Genomic DNA, 25349 nt, shown 5'->3' with positions numbered 1-25349 from the left:
CTCCAACCCTCCCCGCAGGACTCCTTCAAGATATCCTCAACAACTCAAAGAAGAAGTCGACAAGCTGCTTCTCAAGGGAGCTATAGAGAAGGTGCCTCGGGCCCAACGAGGAACAGGATTTTATTCCAGGTTCTTCATCATTCGGAAAAAGTGGAAGGATTGGAGGCCGATCCTCGATTTAAGGGAACTAAATGTATACCTAAAAAAGCAATTGTTCTGAATGATCAGCCTGCAAGACGTCCTTCTGCGTCTCAATCAAGGAGATTTTATGTCATCACTAGACCTCAAAGACGCATACTTCCACATACCCATCCACCCTGCCCACAGAAAATATTTGAGATTCACCGTAGCCGGGAGCCATTATCAATACCGCGTCCTTCCTTTCGGACTCAAATCAGCCCCAAGAATATTTACCAAATGCCTAGCACCAGTCGCAGCCTTTCTCAGAAGAAGAAAGCACCAGGTTTTTCCATACTTAGACGATTGGTTAATAAAGGCAAAGACTTACGCAGGAGCACACAAGTCAACAAGAAAGTGTGTTTCCTTACTGACCAATCTCGGATTCACAATCAACTGGGAGAAGTCCAACCCTCTACCAGTACGCAATATTACTTTTCTGGGAGCAAAACTGAACACAGAATCCGGCATGGCATGTCCCACGTTAGAGAGGCAACAAAGATTACTGACCCTAGTGAGTTCCATACAGAGAAGACGAAAGATTACTGTCCGTCTCTTCAAATCACTGTTGGGCATGATGTCTTCATGCATACCTCCGATTCCTCTGTGTCGGCTAAAGATGCGCTCCTTACAGGAGCAGCTAAATCGTCAATGGCTCCAAGTATCAGGCACTTTCGAGGACCAGGTACAAATAACTCCGATAATGATCAGAACTCTGAGATGGTGGTCTCAAAAGCACCATCTGTCAATCGGCCTCTCGTTTCTTCAACAGCCAGCCCCGTGGACCATAACAACGGATGCCTCACTGGAAGGCTGGGGAGCGGTGTTAGAGGACCTGAAAATAAGTGGCAAATGGCCAATGCATCTGGCATCAATGCATATCAATTGGCTAGAACTCAGGGCAGTGCACCTGGCCTTTCAAGCATTTCTCCCAAGAATCTCAGGATCGCGAGTGGTGATAAGAACGGACAACACCACTACGATGCACTATCTCAACAAACAAGGAGGCACAAGATCTCTCAACCTCTCCAGGGAAGCCCAAGCGATCTGGAACTGGGCCTCGCAGCAAGGCATCACACTATCAGCGGTACACTTGCCTGGAATAAACAACAAGACAGCAGATGCACTCAGCAGGCAGAAATCAGACTGCCACGAGTGGGAGCTAGACCAGACAGTACTGAACCAGATTTTTTCCCAGTGGGGAACACCAACGGTGGATCTGTTTGCGAAGAAGGACAACGCCAAATGCCGGTTCTTCGCAAGTTGGAATCACCAAAAGGGATCTTGGGGGAATGCGTTTTCGATAGTCTGGTCAGACATCTTTGCTTATGCCTTTCCTCCCATTCCGTTGATCCCAAGGGTCCTCACGAAGATGAAAACAGAATCGTGCACTCTGATACTGATAGCCCCGTACTGGCCGCGCCAACATTGGTTCACGGAGCTCCTCATTCTGTCAGCCAAACCTCATATTCCACTGGAGCCGTTACCTCAATTACTAACAATGAACAACGGCCAGGTTCGGCACCCCAATCCGCAGTCAATGCGATTATCAGCATGGCTCCTCACCACAGAGAGTTTGCGCATTTGAATATCCCGCAGGACTGCAGGGATATTTTGTTGAAGGCCAGAGCGGATAGCACGAACAAGACGTATCAGTGTAAATGGAAAAGATTCTGTGCCTGGTGTCATCAGCGTCGGATTGACCCTCTAGTCTCACCACCAGAGGAAATATTGCTGTATCTCTTACAGTTAGCTCAATCTGGCCTAGCACACTCGTCCATTAAAGTTCACTTAGCAGCAAAGCTGCATACAGACGTTCAGATGACACCCCCTCACTCTTCTCTTCTTGGCTGATTAAGAGATTTCTAAAAGGGCTTTTCAGGGTTTACCCTCCTTTCAGACCACCACCTCCTTCGTGGAATCTGAATATTGTTTTGGCACAACTGATGAAGCATCCGTTTGAACCGATCCATCGTGCTTCCCTCAAGTTCTTGTCGTGGAAGGTTGCCTTATTGATAGCCCTTACATCAGCTAGGTGGGTCAGCGAGGTGCAAGCGCTGTCCATCCAAGAGCCATTCCTGGAGCTTAAACACGATAGACTGTTAATGCGCACTAAACCGCATTTTATTCCAAAGGTTCCGTCAGACTTTCACATGAACGAACCTTTAGTCTTCAAGTCTTTTTTCCCTCATCCATCTACTCCGGCGGAGAGGGCATTACACTCTTTAGACGTTAAAAGATGTGTTCAATTTTATTTGGACAGGACCAAGGCGGTCATTCTGACCGCCGCTGCCCGCCATGCGGTCACTGCCATTTGGCCGCTCCGCGGTCAAAAGACAGCGGAGGCCATTCTGGCTTTCCCACTGGGCCGGCGGGTGCCTGCCAAAGGAGCGCCCGCCGGCCCAGCGGGAAAGGCCCTGCAACACAGAGGCCGGCTCCGAATGGAGCCGGCGGTGTTGCAGGGGTGCGACGGGTGCAGTTGCAACCGTCGCGATTTTCACTGTCTGCTATGCAGACAGTGAAAATCATGCTGGGGCCCTGTTAGAGGGCCCCTGCACTGCCCATGCCAGTGGCATGGGCAGTGCAGGGGCCCCCAGGGGCCCCACAACACCCGTTCCCGCCATCCTGTTCCTGGCGGTCAAAACCGCCAGAAACAGGCTGGCGGGAAGGGGGTCGGAATCCCCATGGCGGCGCTACTTGCAGCGCCGCCATGGAGGTTCAGCCCTGCCAGGGGTATTCCGGCGGAAAACCGCCGGATCCCCTTTTCTGACCGCGGCTTTACCGCTGCGGTCAGAATGGGCAATGAAGCACCGCCAGCCTGTTGGCGGTGCTTCTGTTGCCCGCGGCCCTGGCGGTTTAGGACCGCCAGGGTCAGAATGAGGGTCTAAATCTTTTCGACGCTCTAATCAGTTATTTGTGGCGTACAGTGCTCCTAGGAAGAGGTACCCACTATCCAAGCAGAGTATTTCCAGATGGATCGCCTCAGCCATTCGCTTTTGCCATCAAGCAGCGGGCAAACCTTTGCAGTCATCTGTGCATGCCCACTCTACGAGAAAAGTCTCATCGTCAGCGGCACTGTTTGCCGGAGTGCCACTACAAGACATTTGTAGGGCAGCAACGTGGAAGAGCTGTCATACTTTCACTAACCACTACTGCTTGGAATCCCTCTCTCACGGAGAGGTAGCAGTGGGCCAGGCGGTTCTCAGGAATCTCTTCAGGTGAAGGTGAGCCATTTCTCCTACATCCCTCCATCCTAAAACAGGTATGCACATTGTTTACATTTTTTTTTTAAAAAAGAGAAAAACAGAAACGTATATAAGGATAAAAGAACGCTATCACAATCACATAAGCGGGTTTGCAGACATTGATCATGTTACAGTAGTGTCTTATAATAATTTCTTTTACTGTTTTTCTTGGAATTTCATCATGTATCTCCACAGGTATATCTGTATGTAATAGAGATAAGTATATAGGTGTATTTATATATATATATGTGTGTGTGTGTATATATATATAGACATATGGGGGTATACTTATATAGTTCATCATTTTATGCATGATGATAATAAGGTTTTGTGGTTCAAGATATTTTGTTTATTAGAGGTGTTTTCATATTACAATGTGCATAGTTATTGCTCTCTACTCTGATTCAAGCATGTGAATCTATGAAAGTTCCAATACTGGAGTAAGAAAATAAGTTAGTTACCTGTAACTGTAGTTCTCCAGTATTGGAATCTTTCATAGATTCACATGCGACCCACCCGCCTCCCCGGAGAAGCTAATTTCACCTCTTTCTTTCTTTATATATTCAACATAATCTACGCACTTGTGCTTGAAAAATCTGAGTTACAAGAGCTTCTCTCAGGAGGTGCTGAAGGGTGCTGTCGTCTGATTGGTGGAGGATCAGGTTTGGTCCTTTTCACAAAATGACTCTGATAGACTATGAAATTTAAGAGGCCTAGGGCCTTTTTCTCTTCAATATGTTTTAACATTACTTGTGAAAATTGTACCGGGACTCCCATCTCGAAGACGGGGAATGATTCAAGCATGTGAATCTATGAAAGATTCCAATACTGGAGAACTACAGTTACAGGTAAGTAACTTATTTTCTTTTTACCTGTAACAGTAGTTTTGCAGTTCGAGTTATACCTGATCCTCCCTCCTCCCTGGTTAAAAAAAAGGATCTGGAAAAAATGGCGGGGGAGAAAGAGCGAAAAAGAATCTGGAGATGGTGACTGTGCAATGGAGCATTTTGTATGTATGCTTGATGTTATTGGGAGCGTCTTTTGATTCCACCCAAAAAGAAAGACTTCTGCCGATACATAGTTTCTTGGCCCAACTAAATGGCAAAATAATGCACATCTGCTGAATCTAGAGGACTTTTAAGCTGCAAAATTATTCTTAGAACCAAGTCAACAGTTTCTTGTCATTTGACCTTGTTTTGTTGAACCCAGTATGCTGTAAAGCATCTTTCGTAATTCATGCCGCCGTGGTGTTCATTCAGATATTTTATACTATAATGCTGTAGATCATAGCCCTGCAGAGGGTGCAGCCACTTCTTCCTCCCTGCCTCTTGGTTCGGTTAAAAAGAGAATGTATAATCTATGTACTGTTCTCCGATCTTTATCTGAACACTCAACTTTTACTTTTTTGACATTGTATAGTAGAAAGATGACTATGCCTTTTATTTGTTTTATGCGGTGCTTGATCGCTTTTTGACACTTGCTGAGTATCATGGCTATCTAATGCTAAAGCTGTGGATCTCCTCATCCTATTATGTGGGTCTGATCTTGCTTGTCTTTGGTATAACAAACCAAACCTTTGTGCTTCCCAGCTCTGCGCGTTTATGTAGCATACAGATTGCTTAACACCCTCAATGATGATGCTTCTTCAAAAATCAGTCAGGTGGCAGTACGAGATCGAAGAGGAGTAAGGGTGGTAGTTTGTGACAGGAGAGAAATTCCTGAGTTACATTAAATGTAACGTTAATCGTATGCACTTTTTAAACTTGAAACTTCCTTATTGTTTTAAAGGGTTTGTCTCCTTAATGCAGGTTCCGGTGGGAAACGAGTCACAGGGCATCGTGCAGCAAACATATCAACAGCCAGTGTTGGTTCCTGCCAACCAGACCGTTCAGGGAGGCATGTCAAACGGGGGAATCCCCATTTATTACAGTGTTATACCCCCAGCACAGCAGAACGGCTCCAGGTAAGAACGTTCTTGGCACACTACTAAAGCATTGTAGTAAGCCCAGGCATGAATCTGCTGTTGAGAAGCAAAAGTAAAGGCACTCCTCCATTTAAAACCTATATAATTGTGTTTTTCAGGCACATGAATATTGTTATTGTATTTTCTAAAACTCCATTGCAAGCATGGTATGTGTTTGTATGTGGAGGCAAAGCATTACATTTCACCTATAAAATTAAACTTGATTGCTTAAATAAACAAGTAATGAGGAAAGGCCATACCGAAAGCTCTCTAATTCTTTGAATGCAAACTGTTCTTCGTATTGACAGTTGGGCTGTTTCTCTGCATTGTGTAGGCTACTGTTTTATATTTATTTGAAACGGATGAAAGGATAAGCCTTTTTTTTTTTTAGGAACGAGCACTGTGTTGATATCTAAGACCGGTTATCACTTTGTATTTTTTGGTAAGACGAATGAACTTACGGCTAACAGTGACATCACTGTTTAAGTTTCCCTGGAGCCCCTCCTCTTGAGTATTATTCCTTCAACTGTTTGGTATATTTCTACCAAAACTGTGAGCAGATCTTGGATCAAACATCCGTAATGTTCTCCACAGTGTGGTAGTATAAAGAGCTTTTGATCCTGAGACTGCTTCCTCAGAGGTTCCATATTACAGTTTGGTGAAACGTTCTTGTCCCCTTACTCGCCAATAACTGTTGCATATGGTCTAGTGTACCAGTATTTTTCGCTTTTTATCACCTAGGTTTTGCACGTTTACTGTGTGTGGATCTCACTACCGAGTCTCACTCACGGTAAATTCATGGTAATTGGACTGTGCATGTTTACCACCAGTGTCCCCATTTTAAGATAAGGTTGCTGTGCCGCAGCTAGTGTAAAGGGCTCTACGCTGGTTACAAGTGTGCACAAGCAGGTGTGGGCTGTACGTGTGAGACTACTGTTGTGCACAGTCAGATAATTGTGTACAGCAAGCTGGCACAGAAGGGGCTCTGTAAAGATAGGTGCTGACCCGGGGTAGGCCTTATTGTATTAGTGGGAGTTCATAGATAGGTCAGTAGGGTTTACTGAAAATCTATAGTACTTTCATTGTATTTTACATATAGGTGAAATCTACATTAAAGTGCAGTTTTGCTGCACTCAGGCCTACACAATCCATCAAGGTACTAGACTGGGGTAAAGCATGCAGGCAGAGTTTAAGTATGCAGTTCTCAACACACTACATACACATCTTAAGACGCGTGAAGATTTGCCATATTTCTCTGGCCCAGCTTCTAATCAGATTCCAGGGTTTATCACCTCTACTGGGCCATATTTATTACTCTACTCTCCAGAAGAGGGTGCAGTTATCAGTGATTTGCCCAGTTTCTGGGAGAGGAAAGGGGCATGGGGAAAATCTGCATCTTATAATTAGCTTGTAACACTGCACCTAGTCTTGTACAGCCCAAGCTCATTGAACAAAGTAGGAAGCCCAGACATCTGGAGCCAACACAGAAAGGCTTGCCATTAATGTTTTGGTTAAAAAGGAATCTGGCAGTGATGTCAACTAGGGGTGAAACTGAGATCCTCAGAGGGGCTCTCTTAAGAGGAAACTTGACTGTGCCATTTCAGCTTGTCTCAGAATTGGGTGCAGGATGGTTTGGGGAGGGGAGGGAGGGGGCAATTATGTAGCATCCTAGAATTGACCAAGGATGCCTGGCATCTGTAACTTTCCAACCCATTTATAAACCACTGCACAAGGCAGAAACAGAGAGAGAGAAAGTTCTCCAATTGGGAAGGCATGACAACTAAAAAAGAGCCATCTGGAAAGATAAGTCAAATTCTAACCTGCCTGATGGACTCTGTCAGCAGCTGACCCCAGGACTATGATGTGGCACTGCCCCCCGAATGCCCTTTGAGGGCCATTGGGGGGAAGACCTAGACTCTGCTGCTCCCCTAGGTGGAAGACAGTGAGGTGGATATGGAGCCTTGGAATGCAAGCAAGCATGTTTTCTCAAGGCCAGTGGTGGAGGGGCTGTGGAAGGGTGGAGGAGCAGCATGAGCCAGGCAAAGCAGAAGACTGATGCAGGGAGCCCAAAACCCTAGCTCCTGTGAAGTGCGCCCCTTTAGACGTTGGTTGGCCTGATGAGGGTGCTCCTGGTGACTAGAGCTGGTCACAAGGACTAAAACGAGCCAAAGATGTCCAAAATTGGGCAGCGGGACCTGAGATTTTCTTTCATATGTTTGACCTTTAACCTATGATACTGAGCACATGGCACACTGCCACAGTTTCTCTAAATCTCCATGGTGTAGGGCAGCGTCCTTGGGTTGGTTCATCTGTAACAGGTGGTTACATTTCTGGGTTTGGGATTCGTGCATGGGACTTGCCCCGGGGGCCCACATCTTGCTGGAGGCGACACAAAAGATATGCCATTGCCAGCGGATTACTAGAGGGCCCTGTGCCACCATCCCTAGGGTCTGAACAACAGACATCCAGCAAGAGGTCAGCAGAAGAGCTGAATCCCTTATCTGAGCCAAATCCTGCTACCAGTGCTCAGAACTGGTGGGAGCAAGGGTGGCAGAGCATGGTAGCAATCTGCCTGTGACTGTGCGAGTGGTAGAATCAGAATGCCAGCTCATGTCAGTCATGAATAGTGCTGACCTGGCAGGGAGCTGGCTTGGCAGCACTGGAGTGGGCTCCCTGCAATGTCATGAGAAAACATAAGGAGGTGAAAACTGATGGAAGGCGGGCTGTGCCCTGGGTGGGACCATGGTGCCCAAAAATGAAATAATGCGCTGCATGAACCCACAGCAACAGTTAGAGCTTGAGTGAGACACTTTTTATATGCCTGGAGCACCCCATAATGCCTTGCAAGTTCATATTTTCTTTTCACTTGCTGTTAATCAAGGAGCAGCAGGGGCACCACCAGTGATATCTCTGTGATATGTGGAGAGGATGGGCTGCAGGGTGTGCAGCAGCCTCCCCAGAAGTGCTTTTGAAAACTGGCCTTAAGTGTCCCAGGGAGCTTTATTCATGCTCCTAGAAGAAGTTTTATTGAATTTTAAAGCTCTCACACAGCTCGAGATTTTGCTCTTTGGCCCTGTAGTGCATGATTTTCTAGTAGTTGGCTGCATTGTTTAGCCTGAAGTCCTGAACCCCTGGTCCTCAGCACTCCCAAACCCCGCTGCTCTGCTACGACCCCACCACCCTCCACGCCCTCAACCCAGGGCGCTCCAGCACCTGCTTCCATGCTAACCCGAAACGTACCCATGGACCTTTCGCATGTCACACCTGCAAACGTATCTTCCACCACGAAACTACCACGACCACCAGCCCACGCGCCATCAACCACCTCAAATGCATCCTGGTCAACGCTCGATCCGTCCACAAGCACGCCGTTGAACTCTGGGCCCTCCTGGACTCCACAGCACCGGACGCCGCCTTCATCACGGAGACCTGGATGAACGCCGCTTCGGCCCCAGACATCGCCATAGCCATCCCCGAAGGCTACAAGATTTCCAGGAAAGACCGCACCAACCAAGTAGGAGGAGGAATCGCCATCGTCTTCAAAGACTCCATCAGCGTCACCACCTCCACCGAAGACACCCCCCTCGCCGCAGAGCACCTGCACTTCCAGATCCGCACCGACCCCAGGACCACCCTCAGAGGATCACTCATCTACCGCCCCCCCGGACCGCGCGCCCTTTTCAGCGACTCCATCACCGCACGCCCTCGCCTCGCCAGACTACATCCTCCTCGGCGACCTCAACTTCCATCTAGAACAGAACAACGACCCCAACACCACCGCCCTGCTCGACAACCTCGCCAACCTCGGCCTCAAGCAACTGGTGAACACCCACATTGCCGGACACACGCTTGACCCCATCTTCTCCGCCAGCAAACACGTTTCCTTCAGCCACGCCTCCGCTCTACACTGGACCGACCACAGCTGTGTCCACTTCACCTTCCGACGCAAGACCCGCCACCTCCGCACTCAACGCATCCCTCGTCGACAGTGGAAAAAAAATCCCCGAAGAAGAGCTCTTCTCCACGCTCATCGACAACCAACCTACCTTCACCACCGACCCCAACGACGCAGCCCTCAGTCTCACGAACTGGATCACCAACTGCGCAGACAACCTTGCTCCCCTCAGACGCCCTCCAAGACAGGCCAACACCAAAAAACCTCTCTGGTTCTCTGACACCCTTAAGGAATCAAAGAAAACCTGTCGCGCCCTCGAGAAAGCCTGGCGTAAGGACCACACCGCTGACAACATGACCGCCCTCAAGAACGCTACCCGCGAACCCCACCACCTGATCCGCGCAGCCAAAAGGAATTTCTTCACTGATAGACTGGACAAAAACTGCCACAACAGCAGAGAACTCTTCAGCATCGTAAAAGAGTTCTCCAACCCCAACGCCATCACGCCCTCACAAGACCTGTGCAACTCCCTCGCCACCTTCTTCCATCGTAAGATTACCGACCTCCACGACAGCTTCGGACACCAGACCCAGCCGATCAACACTGAACCCACACCCCCAGCCATCACCCTCAAAGCCTGGACCCACATCAACACTGAAGAGACCAAAACCACCATGAACTCAATCCACTCGGACGCCCCCTCGGACCCCTGTCCACACTTCATCTTCAATAAAGCCGACGACATCATCGCCCCGCACCTCCAGACCATCATCAACTCCTCTTTTTCATCTGCTACCTTCCCCGAAAGCTGGAAACACGCCGAAGTCAACGCCCTACTAAAGAAACCTACGGCTGACCCAAGCGACATGAAGAACTTCCGCCCCATCTCGCTCCTCCCCTTCCCTGCCAAAGTCATAGAGAAGACCGTCAACAAACAGCTCACCAACTTCCTTGAAGACAACAACCTTCTCGACCCCTCACAATCCGGATTCCGAGCCAACCACAGCACTGAAACCGCCCTCATCTCAGTCACAGACGACATCAGAACCCTGATGGACAACGTTGAAACAGTCGCCCTCATCCTCCTCGACCTCTCGGCTGCCTTTGACACCGCCTGTCACCGCACCCTAATAACCCGCCTCCCCCCCACCGGGATCCAAGGCCAGGCCCTGGACTGGATCGCCTTGTTCCTCTCCAACCGCTCTCAAAGAGTCTACCTCCCTCCTTTTCGCTCAGACCCCACCGAGATCATCTGCAGCGTCCCTCAAGGCTCATCGCTCAGCCCAACACTCTTCAGTGTCTACATGAGCCCCCTCGCCGACATCGTACGCAAGCACAGCATCATCATCACCTCCTACGCCGACGACACTCAACTTATACTCTCCCTCACCAAGGACCCCGCCAGCGCAAAGGCCAACCTCCAAGATGGTATGAAGGACGTCGCAGACTGGATGAGGCTCAGCCGTCTGAAACTGAACTCGGACAAAACGGAAGTCCTCATCCTCGGCAACACCCCGACCGCATGGGACGACTCCTGGTGGCCCACGGCCCTTGGCACCGCAGCGACCCCCTCAGACCACGCCCGCAACCTTGGCTTCATCTTGGACCCTCTTCTCACCATGACCAAACAAGTCAACGCCGTGTCCTCCTCCTGCTTCCTCACCCTTCGCATGCTCCGCAAGATCTTCCGCTGGATCCCCGCCGACACCAGAAAGACGGTGACCCACGCCCTCGTCACTAGCCGCCTGGATTACGGCAACACCCTTTATGCTGGGACCACCGCAAAACTCCAGAAACGTCTGCAACATATTCAAAACGCCTCCGCCCCCCTCATCCTCGACATACCCCGCAACAGCCACATCTCCACCCACCTGAGACACCTGCATTGGCTCCCAGTCAGCAAAAGGATCACCTTCCAACTTCTCACCCACGCACACAAAGCCCTCCACAACAAGGGACCAGAATACCTCCACCGACGCCTCAACTTCTACGTCCCCACCCGTCTACTCCGTTCCACCAGCCTCGCTCTCGCCGCCGTCCCTCGCATCCGCCGCTCCACAGCGGGTGGGAGGTCCTTCTCCTACCTGGCGGCCAAGACTTGGAACACCCTCCCCACCAGCCTCAGGACCACCCAGGACCACTCCGTATTCCGGAGACTCCTCAAGACCTGGCTCTTCGAGCAGCAGTAACCCCCTTCCCCCTAGCGCCTTGAGACCCGCACGGGTGAGTAGCGTGCTTTATAAATGTTAATGATTTGATTTGATTTGATTTGAAGAGATTAAAGAAAGACTCTTAAACATGCTTATGGGTGATTTGATTTGACATACTTACTTGACAATGATCATTGAGAAGCATTGCAATTCTTATATTAAAAATGAATTTGTTTAAATGTTTTGCAGCATGAATCCTTTTTCTGGATTCCCATTCTGTGCATTAGTCCGCCATCTAGTGGTTGGATCCAGAATAGTCTGTTTTTTTCCTTTTGCTTCTTTTTAGGCCTCGACCACCATTTGGTGATTGGGCCATCTCCTGTGTGATGTCAGACGGCGCCACAGAAGTTCCTGTGCGTGTTAGACATCTTTAGATTATTTTTTCCACCATTGGGTCTGGAAGCTAAAGGAGAAGCTCCAAAGTTTTATCCAACTACGCTGAAGAATCTAAAATAAAACAGGAGTTTTTAAAGAAAATCTTCGAAAGACAGAGGGAGGAGAGCGAGGGAGAAAGGGAACCCTTTTTTTCCACCACTTCTCTGCGGGAGACCCTGCAGGATTTCTCCACATGGACAGAGAATGAAGCAAAGTAGGGGTCATGTAAAATACCCCTTTTAAGTTCTGCCTGAACTGCCACCACAAATTTGCACGGCGTGACCCACACAAAGTCTGCAACCTTTGCCTGCCGGGAGACCACAGGGATAAGGACTGTGCCACATTTGTGCTAAAGACTCTTAAAGCTCACCGAAAACAGAGAAGAGCATCGAGCAGCAATGTTCTGCCAAAGACAACAACCGTCCGTGAAGGACAGAGGCCTCTCCGGCGATGACGAGGAATAGGCCGGAGGCGTGGAATCAATCCACAGGGGATCAGACAGAAATCCTCAAAGGGGACGCTTAATAGAAACGCTTGGCGAAGGACGCTGAGAAAAGACCCAAGAAGGTGAGAAGACAGCTGAAACCCCTGGAGACCCGATTCCCCGAAAAGAAGTTGCACAAGGCAGCCCGACTCCCAAGAATACGACGATCAAGGGCCAGCTACGAAATTAAGAGGCCCACGGATCTCAGCACAGGGAGACTGATAAAGGCAGAACGTAGAAACAGACAAAACTCACCACGTAGCGAGAACCCTCGAAAGATGCAAGAGACCTTCTGAGGAGGGATAAGCTTCTCCGAAAAAGAGGACATCCTCACCGCAGGACATCAAAAAGGCCTTGGAAGTGGAGAAGAAAAGGTGAAGGCTGGAAGTCTTCAGCACAAGAAGGAATTTGAAATGGCGCTGAAGGGATTCAGAATCACAAGCAAGCCCTCCACGACCGCAGATGTCAAAGAGGAAGATACCCCTTCAAAGCCCCTGCAACACCAGTACCACAAGGGGTAGAGACTGAGGAAGACTTCTATGACCCTAAAGGGGAGGAAGCACAGGGAGTTTTCAAGGAAGACGGGAATGACCTCAAAACAGAAAGCCCAGAAGAGGAGGTAGACAACTACCCCTCGAGGCCTTCACCCCAGACGCAAAAACAACAGAAGATGGACGGAATGCAGAACAAATCAAACATTCACCCCAGTTACAGATCTGGGTTTAATCCATCAGTTTTTTTTGCTTGCCATGCCATTCAAGCTCAGACCCAGCCATATGCAAATCAGTCTAGACTCTGTTCCCCATGGGAACAGTCTAGCCCGAACTGCCAGACCAGGTCCTCCCTGGACCAGAAACAAGCATCCCGGGACCGGTTTCAGGGTATCACCCTTAGTCAGCCAGGCTAGCTTGAATCTGGTGGCATGGCAAGCACGGGACCCACGTCTGGGCATACCCTTTCCACTTGGGGCAACAAATGCAAAAACAGCTGGCTGATGAAGGGTGAAACCCTGAAACCGGTCCCAGGATGCTTGTTTCTGGTCCAGGGAGGACCTGGCTTGGCAGCTCGGGCTGGACTGTTCCCATGAGGAACAGGGTCAAGACTGATTTGTATATGGCTGGGCCCAAACTGGGGTGGCATGGTGAGCAAAAGAACAATGGATTAAACCCAGATCTGTGACTGGGGGTGAATGTCTGCATTGTTCAGCACTCCGTCCATCATCCTTTTGTGTTGCTAAAGTTGCCCTAAGTGGGAAGGGTATGCCCAGACGTGGGTCCCTTGCTCACTGTGCCACTGGATTCAAGCTAGCCTGGCTGATGAAGGGTGAAACCCTGAAACCGGTCCCAGGATGCTTGTGTCCGGTCCAGGGACCACCGGCTTGGCAGTTCGGGCTGGACTGTTCCCATGAGGAACAGGGTCAAGGCTGATTTGCATATGGCTGGGTCCAAACTGGGGTGGCATGGTGAGAAAAAGAACGATGGATTAAACCCAGATCTGTGACTGGGGGTGAGTGTTTGCATTGTTCAGCACTCCGCCCATCATCCTTTTGTGTTGCTTCACCCCCAGACAACATAACCTTCTACAATGGCCTCATCAAACAAGCTGCCAAAACTTAGAGTATCCCTGGAGGAGGAGAAAGGAGACTCATGCTTCCTTCTAGAAACCCTTATGCCAACAAGCAAGGAAAACCTGTATCTTCCTTTGCTACCTGGCATACTGGACCAAGACGAGGAAGCTTTCAGGGAACCAGCCTCCAGTAAAGACATAAGACTAAGAATAGAGAAGTACAAACCTTCTTCAAAGGATCCCAAATACATACAAGGAAACACTTTCCCAGGCTCCACCCTTGTCGCTATACCCAGAAAGAGGTGTAATGCCCATACCTCCACAGGACCACTTGTTAAGAAGGAAGGCAAAAGACTGGACATGGTAGGGAGGAAATGGAAAGAGAAGCAGCAGCAGCACAATGGCGTATAGCCAATTCTAATGCCCTGTTCAGCAGATATGGTCACAAACAATGGGACGAGATAGAGGAGCTATTGAAAAAACTCCCAGAAGAGGACAGGAGCCAAACTGATTATTCAGGAGGGGAAAAATGTCACCCCCACTTGTTTAAAATCAGCTTTGGGTGCAGAAGATACTGCTATCAGACTAATGTGTACAGGCAAAAGCCTCAAAAGACATGCCTGGCTCAGGATCTCAGGCTTTAAACCTAAAGTCCAGGCCTCTCTTATAAATAAGCCCTTCACAGGAGAGGCCTTGTTTGAGCAGGAAGTAGACAATTCCTTGCAACAAATTACGAAGGATGACGAGACCGCAATGGCAATGGGTGCTCTACAATACAGGGGTACTTTCAGAAGAGGAGATGTGCCCAGAAGACCTTCAGGAGCGGACCTTTCCCAACAGGACAACAGCAACAAAAAGTCCAAGGCTTCACACATCAGGCTGGCCAGCAATGTGGATACCAGCAATGGCAACATCCCACAAGGCAGCCCTTTAGTAGTAGAGGGAGCACTAAAGGCCAAACCCCCAGAGGAGGTGGAGGAACCTCAAAGTGACTCCGATTCAGCCTCGGACCCACACACAACACCAGTGGGAGGCAGAATAGCGTGATACCCACAAGAATGGACAAAGATACCCGACAAGTGGGTTTTAAACATGGTAAACCTCATTTACTATATAGAACTAACAAGCCCTCCAATACCAAGACCATCAAAGGGGACGAAGTATCAGGAAAAAAAACTGGTACACATAAGAGAGGAGGTAAAAGAACTCCTACACAAACATGCAATAGAAGAGTACCAAAAAGGGAGTTCAACAAGGGAAACCACTCCCCTTACTTTCTGGTGCCCAAACAGAAACTCACACTAAGACCAATCCTGCACCTCAGATTCATCAACAAATTCATCAGCACACAACATTTCAAAATGACAACACTACAAGAGGTAATCCCACTTCTACAAAAGGGGGCCTACATGGCCACCATAGACTTAAAAGATGCCTACCTGCACATACCCATGAATCAAGCATGCAAAAAGTGCCTCAGGCTCATATTCGAGGAGGTTCACTATCAATTCAAGGTCTTACCTTTCTGAATAAAGTCAGCTCCAAGGATTTTTACAAAAAACCTGACAGCAGGTGCAGCATCCTTAAGAAGCAGGGGATTCATGTGTACCCCTACCTGGATGACTGGCTGATAAAAGCATATACAAAGGAGAAGTGTCAAAGGGATACTCAAACAGTGATCAAACCCTACAAAAACTGGGGCTCTGCATAAACCACAAAAGATCATCCCCAGAGCCACATTTGGAGCAGATTGTCCTAGCATCAGGACTGGATGCAAGAAGAGCACACGCATACCCTACTACCTGTAAGAGAGTACAGGCGATCACAAAACAAACTCGCCTTTACCAGAGGGGGCAATCTTTGACAGTGAGGACAGTCATGAGACTAATGGGCTTGATGGCATTATGCATCCCCTTCATAACTGATTTGGGACTCCACAAGCGCCCATTCCAGGAATGGCTAGGCAACAGCTGATTACAAGCCAACGGGAATTGTGAGGATCTAGTGGTTGTAACAGAGAATACAGGGGGAGATACAGTGGTGGGCATCCAAAGACATAACCAAGGGGATACCTGTCAAGACAACAACTCTGTTGGTGACCATTACCACAGATACATTACACAATGGATGGGGAGCACACACAGGCAACTTGAGAATTTGAGGCCAGTTAAACAAGGCATATGCAATAAAACACATCAAATTCCTAGAGATGAAGACAGCGCTACTAGCCCTGAAAGCCTTTAAAACATAAGTAGAAGGAAAAACCATACTAATCCAAACAGACAATACAACAACAATCTTCTACCTGAACAAACAAGGGGGCACAAGGGCTTTTACCCTAAGCAGCTAGCCCAAGAGAGATGGAAATAGGCAATGAAACAAGAGATCAACTCAGCCTACCAGAGAAGGACAACATAGAGGCAGACAGACTGAGCAGACAGGAAAGCAGCTCACATGAATGGGAGATAAAATAAGAAAGCCTCGATTTTTTTTTTTTTTTTTTTTTTTTTTTTTTTTTTTTTTTTTCTTCTTCCGGGTTTGGGGCACACCAACACTCAACCTGTTAGTATCAGCAGAAAATGCCAACTCTTTGCCTCCAGGTTTCAACACCACCAGTCAGAAGGGAATGCCCTCTCACTAAATTGGTCAGGGAGATTTGCCTATGCCTTTCCTCCAAATGCCAAAAGTACTGGAGAAGGCCAAGCAGCCTGGGACAAAATCCCATCCTGTTAACCCCTCAGTGGGCCAGACAAACTTGGTATTCAAATCTACTCGAGCTGTTCAAAGGACAAATGATCAAGGTGGAGCGAGACCTGCTCACAATGCAAAAGAGGCGAGTGTTCCACCCAGAACCAGCAACACTCAATCTAACAGCATACTGCCTGAATACATAGAATTTGGGTACCTAAATCTACCAACTAGGACCGTGGAAATACTGAAGGAGGCTAGAAAGCCAATAGCAAGACAATGCTACACATCAAATTGGAAAAGGTACCTCCTGTGGTGCACAAAGAACAATACCTTGGAGACAGTAATAACCTATCTCACACACCTGCTGGACAGTGTGATCAACTATTCATCTCTCAAAGTACACTTGGCATCAGTTGTGGCCTGTAAGGAGCTGGCCTGGTGTGTGGTGAGCACTTATGGTGTTATCACCTTATTCCGGGTATCTCCTATTAGTGAAGAGTAGTCGGTGTCTAGAAAGCCAGGGCTTTCTAGAGGTAGCTGCAGATGATGAACAGCCGAGACTTATCTAGGAGACATGTAATACCACTATAGTCAAACAGCACTTACACACATGAAAGAACCACATAGCATTACAAAAATAAAGGTACTTTATAATGGTAACACAAATACTAAAATACTGTATAGGCAATACCCCAACTGGTGGTAACACACACTATTATATACACATTAGTAATCAGGAAATAGCATAGAAACAATAGGCATTGGTAAAAGCAATAGCAAACAGTTAGGGCACTAGGGGAGGGCAAAACCATATACTAAAAAAGTGGAATGTGAAAGGCAGTCCCCTATCCAAGGACATGGAATCAGTAGAAGGGAGCTGAAGGAACTAGGAACCCCAAGTGGTAAGTCCCAGGGTGCCCCAGCGACCAGAGGAGAAGAGGTAAGTTCTTGTTTTTCCCCAAAAGAGGACTTTGGAAAAGGACTGTGCAACACCCAGAATAGACTGGAAGAAACCAAAGGTGGATCCTGACAGAAGAGGACCTGCAAAGGAAAGGGACCAAGTCCAGTTCGTGATGGAGACTCCGGATGTGGCTGGAGCCAATTCCCACCCTTCTGTGGTTGCAGGATCAGGTCGACAGTGGATGAAGAACGTCAGCAGTCCTGCACAGGAGCAGAAGAGGAGTTCCAGAAGTGATGCAAGTGATGTCCCATGTTGGTGGTCGTGATGCAGTCAGTCAGTGGTGCTGGAAAACCACCAACAAGCCTTGGCAAATGCAGTAATCTGAGAAGAAGGTTTTACAAGGCTGAAGATGACCGGCATGGTCCAGGGGAGTCGACACAAGGAGGAGAGTCCAAGGTGACCCTCAGCAGCTGGGGGAATCACAAGAAGAGGAGGCAGCCCCCAGAGGCGACCCATGGGCAGCAGGCACAGGAGTTGCAGTGAGGCCCACTCACACACCTCAAGAGGAGTCCCATATTGCTGGAGCAGCAGGCAAGGGAGTGTGCTTTGCAGGAAGGAGTGCTCGGGCCGGGGCTACAAGGAGCCTGAAGATCCCTTGAAGGAAGAACAAACAAGCGTTGGTGGCAGTAGGGGTTGCGGTGCACAGGGGTGTACTGTCCTGCAAGGAGAGGCAAGGGCTTACCATCTTCCAAGTCGGACAGCTGGTTGAGAGTACCACTCCAGACCACCACCTGTGTTGCAGGATCCACGCAGCCGGTCATTGCAGGTGGTGCCTGTGGATGCAGAGGAGTGACTCCTTCACTCCAAGGGAGATTCCTTCCTACTCCTTGTGCAGGCTGAAGACTCGTCACCCTCAAAGGATGCACAGCCAGGCAAATGTTGCAGTTCCTGGAAGGAGCCGGAGAAATTGTATTACATAGCGGAGTCATCACTGGAGTTGGAGATTGTTGGTTCCTGGAGGGTCCGGTTGTAGTCCCGTTGGCCAGAAGATTAAAAAAATGATGCAGAGGACTCCTGCTGGAATCTTGCACGTCGAATCTGAGACCTACCTAAGAGGGAGACCCTAAATAGCCCACAAAGGGGGATTGGTCACCTATCAGGGTATCCACATATCAGAAGGGTGCCTTGACATCAACTGCCTGACCTGGCCACTCAGATGCTCCCAGGGGCCTCTGCCCACCTTGGATTCGAGATGGCAGAATCAAGTGGCCATATGGAGGAGTTCTGGGCACCACCTCTGGGGTGGTGATGGACAGGAAGTGTTAACTACCTTTCAATTGTCCATTTAAGCACAATAGCAAGTACCAGGGGTCCCTGGGCTGGTGCAAACCGGTTTCTGCAAGGAGGGTACCAAATGTGCCCTTCAAAGCATACCGGTGGCTCAGTTACCATTATGTAGTACAGGTAAAATGACTTCCCCTCACTTAGGAAGTCCAGTGTAATGGAACTGGAGTTCGTAGGGGCACCTGTGCTCATGCAGGGGTCCCCTCACACACAGGTACCTGCACCCTGCCCTCTGGGCTAGTAAGGCCTACCATAGGGGTGGCTTACAGTGACCTGGTGCAGTGACCTGTAGTGACCGAGTGCATGCACCTTTTCACACAGGCTGCAATGGCAGGCCTGCAGACACATTTTGCATGAGCTCCCATGGGTGGCACAATACATGCTGCAGCCCATGGGGAACCCCTGGTGCCCCAATGCCCTGGGTACCTAGGTACCATATACTAAGAACTCATATGGGGGCACCAGTATGCCGATTGTGGGATGTGTAAAGTCCTAAGCAACCAAATTTAGAAGAAGAGACCGCAGTCACTGGGGTCCTGGTTAGCAGAGTCCAAGTGAACACAGTCAAAAGTGGGAGTAATACATGACCCACACTGGGGGAGCTTTGGTATTTAAACAGTTGATGAAAAAACCATTTGAATCTATGTATAAAGCAGATCTCCAGTGTGCCACATTAAAAACTGCTTTTCTGAAAGCAGTCACATCACTATGGAGAGTAAATGAGCTTCAAGTGCTAACAATACAGGAACCATACATGCAAATTCAGAAGGACAAGTCCTTAGGGCAAATCCTCAATTCCTATCTAAGATGGTGAGGAAATTCCATGTCGACCAAAGCATCCCGTGCCCAGTATTATTTAAGGACCCACAAATGCAACTGGAAAAGACATTACATACTCTTGACGTAAGAAGAGCACTGATATGCTATCTAGAGGAAACCAAACAGTTTTACAAGGGAAACAACTGTTTGTTTCATATGCCAAATCCAGCAAGGGGTCAACCGTCACAAAGGGAACAATTGCACGATGGATCGTGAAGACCATACTAACATGCTACGCCTCAGCTGGCAAATGTCTACCTCATTACCCTAAAGCACACAACTATAAAGAAGGGCGCAGCACTGGCATTAATGGCAAATGTGCCTATAGGCACTACCTGTGCAGCAGCAACCTGGTCATCCCCACAAACATTCACAAAGCATTACTGTGTGGACTTATAAATGCAGAAGGAAGCTCAAGTGGGAGACATGGTATTACAGCACCTGTTTGCGAGCTCACAAATTTCTCCTCAACCAACCCAAGGAAGGGGAAACCGCTACATAATCTAATCTACAGCATGTGAATCTAGAAAAGGATTCATGCTGCAAAATTAAATGGTTACTTACCAGTAGGACTAGTTTTGCAGCCTGAAAAGTTTTCTGGATTCACATGTGACCCACCCACCTCCTCCAAAATGAGAATAAGACAAACAGGTGGGGAATTGGTCACATATAAAGATAAACTGTTCAAGACATGAGAAGAACAAGAATGGAAAAAGAATTTGAGGATGGCCATCACGCACAGGAACTACCGGAGTGCCATCTGACGTCACAAAGGGAACAGACCAAGCACCAAATGGCGGTCAACGACTTCCAAAAACGGGGCAAAAAGGGAAAAACAGACTATTCCGAACCCAACCACCAGATGATGGAATAATGCACAGCATGTGAATCCAGAAGACTATTCAGGCGCAAAACTACTCCTACTGGTAAGTAACCATTCCATTATTTACTCCATTGGTTGTTAAGGATGAATCCTAATGTGATTACTCTTGTGTGGTGACCCGGTTGACAGAGCTGTTGGGCCTTACCTATATATTGATGGGGTGACCCCTTGACAAAGCCGGTGACGTGTCTTATTTAAAATGACACACACCAGTTACATTTTTATTATGGTGTTCAAGACCCACTAGGGGTGACGTGTGATATAAGGTTGTCCCCAAAAGTATTTTCATCTACCTGATGTATATATTTGCTGTCTAATGCATAGTATTTAGGTGTGTGTGTATAATGTACTTTTCATTTTTAATTGAAAAAATACTGACTCTCAGATGTGGCCAGGGGGGTGAGTTGACTGACCCCGTAGTTATTAAAAAAGGAGTTAGACAGGGATGTGTTCTGGCACCCACTCTCTTTTTGCTATATATCAATAATTGCATCCACTACTTAGAGAACTGTATAAATGATTCACCTAAATTGGTTGGGAAAAAAATCCTGTGTCTGCTATATGCAGATGACACAATTTTGATATCTAAATCGCCCATGGGAATCCAAAACCTGATCAACCAATTCTGTGTTTTTTGTAGTGACTATGGTCTGGATGTAAACATTAAGAAAACAAAACTCATGATATATAGTACCTCCAAGAAACGCTCGCGCGTTAGCATAGAAATGAACTCGATTCCACTGGAGAAAGTAGAAGAGTTCGACTACTTGAGTTTCAGACTATCGACCACAGGCAAATGGATGGCAGCCATTGACAAAGGGGCTCTCATTATAAGCCAGAGAGGTGGGGCCCTTGTCCGTAGATCGAGAAAGGCTCCGAGTCCCCCCTTGAACATACTTGCAGAGATCTACAATGTCCAAATCAGAGCAGCGGCCCTCTATGGAGCGGAGCTTTGGGGGTCCCACAAAACCCTTGATACTCTGCAAACCAAGGAAAACCATTTCCTTAGACAGATTGCCCGGCTAGGTATGGGCTCACCAATGACCCCTCTAAGGCTTGACCTAGGTCTAAACAGTATCAAAACCACAGCAGCCCTAAGGCCTCTCTCCTATTGGATCCGCTTATGGAAATCTGTTGAACTCGAACCATATAGGTTGGCTATAAGAGAGCTCATAGCCACCCCCCAGGCACTGGAGAAAATCCCATGGCTGAAGGAAATGAAATCTGCCTGGGTCAAAATAGGTTTTCCTTCCTACTGGAACTATCCGGATCAAATCCCCGATAATGCAAAGAAACTTGTCACAAAAAGATATTGGGAGAAAGTTAACGAAGACTCCTTGCACCAAAAAGGGGCGGGCAGGTTAACAATGGAATTTCTCCAATTCAAGCACGAGCCCTGGCCTGAGAACTTCTTGAACCTTCCCATGCCTCCGTACGCCCGTGCTTTATATCTCCAACTTAGATATGGTACACTGCCTATTAATGGTTTTACGGCTCACTGGTCATCTAACATCGCTTCAAATGATAGATGTATCTCTTGCCAAAATTGTAAAGAAACAATAGAGCATATACTATTTTTCTGCCCTCTGTATAAAAGTCCCAGAGGGAGGTGGATCATTCCCCTCTGCAAAAATATGTCATTACATGATAGAGCAAACGCCACCAGAATCTGTACATACGACTCATCCTCCGTGGTAGCTATTACAGTTACCAAATTTTTAGCGGAGGCCTGGTACATCCGGCGTAGGCTTATTGTTTCAAAGGGCATGTGAGCCATCCTGTCATCAGTCGACAGAAGGAGTCTCAACTGTTCTTTTTTTGCCTCTATATGAGGATTGACCAGGGCCAGTTCTTACGGGGAAACAATTGCACACATTGGTTTGTCAGACAGAATTTTATCTTTTATCTTTTTATTCTTAATATTTTAGCCATGTCTTATTTATTGTACTTTTTATCTATAATCAAATACTTAGTCCTGTTGATCTTATTGTTATACTGTCCTGATTATTACTGTTTTTTTTTTTATTGTTATCTTGTTTTTTTTAACAAATACTATTTTATCATGTATGATTGTTATCTTTGTTACTCAAAATGGCCTAGATCTCTAGACCGAATGAACTCAATAAAATACTGACTCTCCAATAATTTGAGTGTTGTTGCATGCCAGTGAACTGCTGTGCTTCACTATCCTGAGACACCAATTGGTACAGTACAGTACAGTACAGTACTTGGTTCCCAGTAAGGAGACAATTATGGACCTAAAAATTGTGAAAATCTTACATTCTTCACAGCTAATTTCTATTTTTTCTTTCACTAATTAATACAGAATAAATTAAAGTATGCTAATTGTGTGAGAAGTGTCCTAGTTTATAAAAGACTGTCAGCAGCTTTCGTGTTGGAGTACACTAAATGTGCCAGCAGGGATGTAAGTGAAAAAGGCATAACTGCTACCTAGTGAGAGAGTGCTCCAGTGGCGTTCAAAGTGCTATTCCTCAGTTTTAGTGCTCAAGGTTAAGAAAGAATCCGTTAAAGATATCCTTCTAAAGCAGTGCTCATCTTTCTGACAAGAAATACCAGTGTCTTCATTAATTTGAGTGAAATAATGAAACTTGCACTGGTCACATAGCAAGCAAAAAGAAAAATATCAAATGATAGGTAAAATCAGCGTGACTCAAAGTGTATGCAGCTCTAGCACTGTCTCTTCTCCTGTACTCCTTGAGTTGTTACCTTAATGCATGCAAGTAGCCATTCTAGATGATAGCTTTGTGAAACAAGTCTGATGCATTTCTTGTAGTTGATGCAGCAGTGTTGGAGCAGAACAGCACAGCAAACCCAATGACCGCTCTCCTAATGAAGAAATAATGGCTGTATGTCACTTAACGCTATCTTATTTTTTCATTTTTAGTTCTTCAGTTGGCTTCCTTCAGCCACCTGGGTCAGAGCAGTACCAAATGCCCTCATCCCCTTCTCCTTGTAGCCCCTCGCAGATTCAGCCACAGTTTTCAGGTAAGGAGGTTTGCAGAACCCTACCCTAGTTTGATTTGAAGCATGCAGTGACCATTGAGTTTAGAGCAATCAAGATCACATACTAACCGTTCATGGAAAGCACGTGGCAAGTTGTTTCTCTCTTGGCATTTGTTATTCAACTCATTCACATTTATTTTGACAGTACTGAAAGAATAGAATTATTGGTCTGCCCTATTGGGATATGAACATTTAATCTGCACGGTATGCTCCAATGTCGGCAGTAGTATCTTATAACGCTTGATTGTGCTGTCAGTCTTGTGCGATAACCTAAAGATGGAGGTCTGAGTCTAGGCCTGCACTCTCCTCTGCTTGCTGCTGTTGTATGAATCTTCTAACTATCTGATCTTTGGTTATAATGTTTTAAAGTTTCAGACCACCTGTTAGTCTGTGTCTATCCTGCAAATGTGACCTTTCTGTACTTGTTATATTCAACTTTTTTATGAAATAATTCATCATTTTTTCTCTGTACTGTATTATCCATTTAGAGTTTTTACATTGAGTATTTATTTTCATGATGTCCTGGTAAGTGGTTTTGATTTGGGAGAAACTAATTGAGCTCATCTTTGTGACTGACAGGCCCAGTTGCAGAAAGAGATAGTTCTTGCACATAAACCATCTAAATAAATTAAATATCACCATACTGTTCTCCTGGGAAACCTCTTGCTTACACTTACTAAACCTGGGAGAGAGTGTTAGGAAGTAATATTTGCAAATTGCTGAATTCTGATTTATTTGTATTACATCGCACTTCTGAATCTCAAAGTAACATCAATCTGAGTTCTAGAAAGTTTTCAAATGGTCCACTTTGGTTAACAGTTGTGATGGAAAACCTCAAATTAAGATTCTCATGTTATCTAGAGCTTTTACTTATAATCTTTTAATTTCAAAAGTAAGCAGTACTTTGTAGAAAAGTTTATTCCCTTGGGTTCTGCGTGTGCCTCATTTCAAGGCGTGAAATATCTTACAGAGCTGCTGCAGGTCTAAACGTTGGCTGCCTACACAAATAGATGTCTCCGTCCAGAGATGTACTTAGGTCAGGGTCTCCACTGCCCCAGTAGAACAATAGCTTCCTGTGACTGCTTCTCTATAACAAATAAGCTGTGCCCTCAAGAGATATCTCATGTTTGTTTACAGGTGTCAGTCCCTCTGGACCAGGGATGGTGGTCATGCAGCTGAATGTCCCCAATGGCCCCCAGGCTGCCCCTCAAAACTCCCCAATGGTTCAGTGGAGCCACTGTAAATATTTTGGTCTGGATCACCGGGGGCAAAAAGCAGACCACTTATACAACCCAGATGCCAATACTCAGGTAAGGGAGGGGGGGGGGGGGGGAGGTGTTATGTTTGATTTGATTTTCATGACCTAAGCTCCAGAAGAATATTTTCTTTAGGCCCTATATTCATTGTTGCTTCAGATGGTCCCATAACTTTTACATTTTTTTACTTGCTGAATAATAAAATGTCCTGTCCAGTCGAGTGCAGATGTTCGTATTTGATTCTTAGCATAAAATCATGTGAGTTGGCCTTGATTCCTCTGTGGTAGTGCTTTACTTAAGCTTTTCAGCTTTTGCTGCTCTCTAGCGTTGTTTTGAGTTAGCGTGATGTGGAAGGTGCGTGTGTATCAAAGAGTGTGCTTGTTGGCGTTCTCATTAGGTGCAGTGAAAGACCATCAGTGCAGTGAGTTAAAATGCATTATCCTGAATTAAAGAACCCTTTTTGCTGTATACTGTTTTACACCTGTTAGCTGGGAGGAAGGATTAAAACCTGACATA

The 25349-nt window shown here is 47.0% G+C and overlaps 1 protein-coding gene across 5 annotated transcripts in view; it reads left to right on the top strand.

Annotated features, from left to right (window-relative positions):
* Positions 1–25349, top strand: part of R3HDM2 (R3H domain containing 2) — a 1111447-nt gene that overhangs the window by 850712 nt on the left and 235386 nt on the right. For all 5 annotated transcript variants that reach the window (XM_069230792.1, XM_069230791.1, XM_069230789.1 and 2 more), the window contains 3 exons: positions 5231–5385; positions 23459–23559; positions 24715–24887. In XM_069230792.1, coding sequence (XP_069086893.1) covers positions 5231–5385; positions 23459–23559; positions 24715–24887 — 429 coding nt within the window. The remainder of the gene's footprint in view (positions 1–5230; positions 5386–23458; positions 23560–24714; positions 24888–25349) is intronic.

This window comes from Pleurodeles waltl, chromosome 4_2 (assembly GCF_031143425.1).
Source record: "Pleurodeles waltl isolate 20211129_DDA chromosome 4_2, aPleWal1.hap1.20221129, whole genome shotgun sequence".
Taxonomy (NCBI): Eukaryota; Metazoa; Chordata; class Amphibia; order Caudata; family Salamandridae; genus Pleurodeles; species Pleurodeles waltl.
The sequence above is the reverse complement of the archived record's forward strand: the minus strand, read 5'-3'. Positions and strand labels throughout refer to the sequence as shown.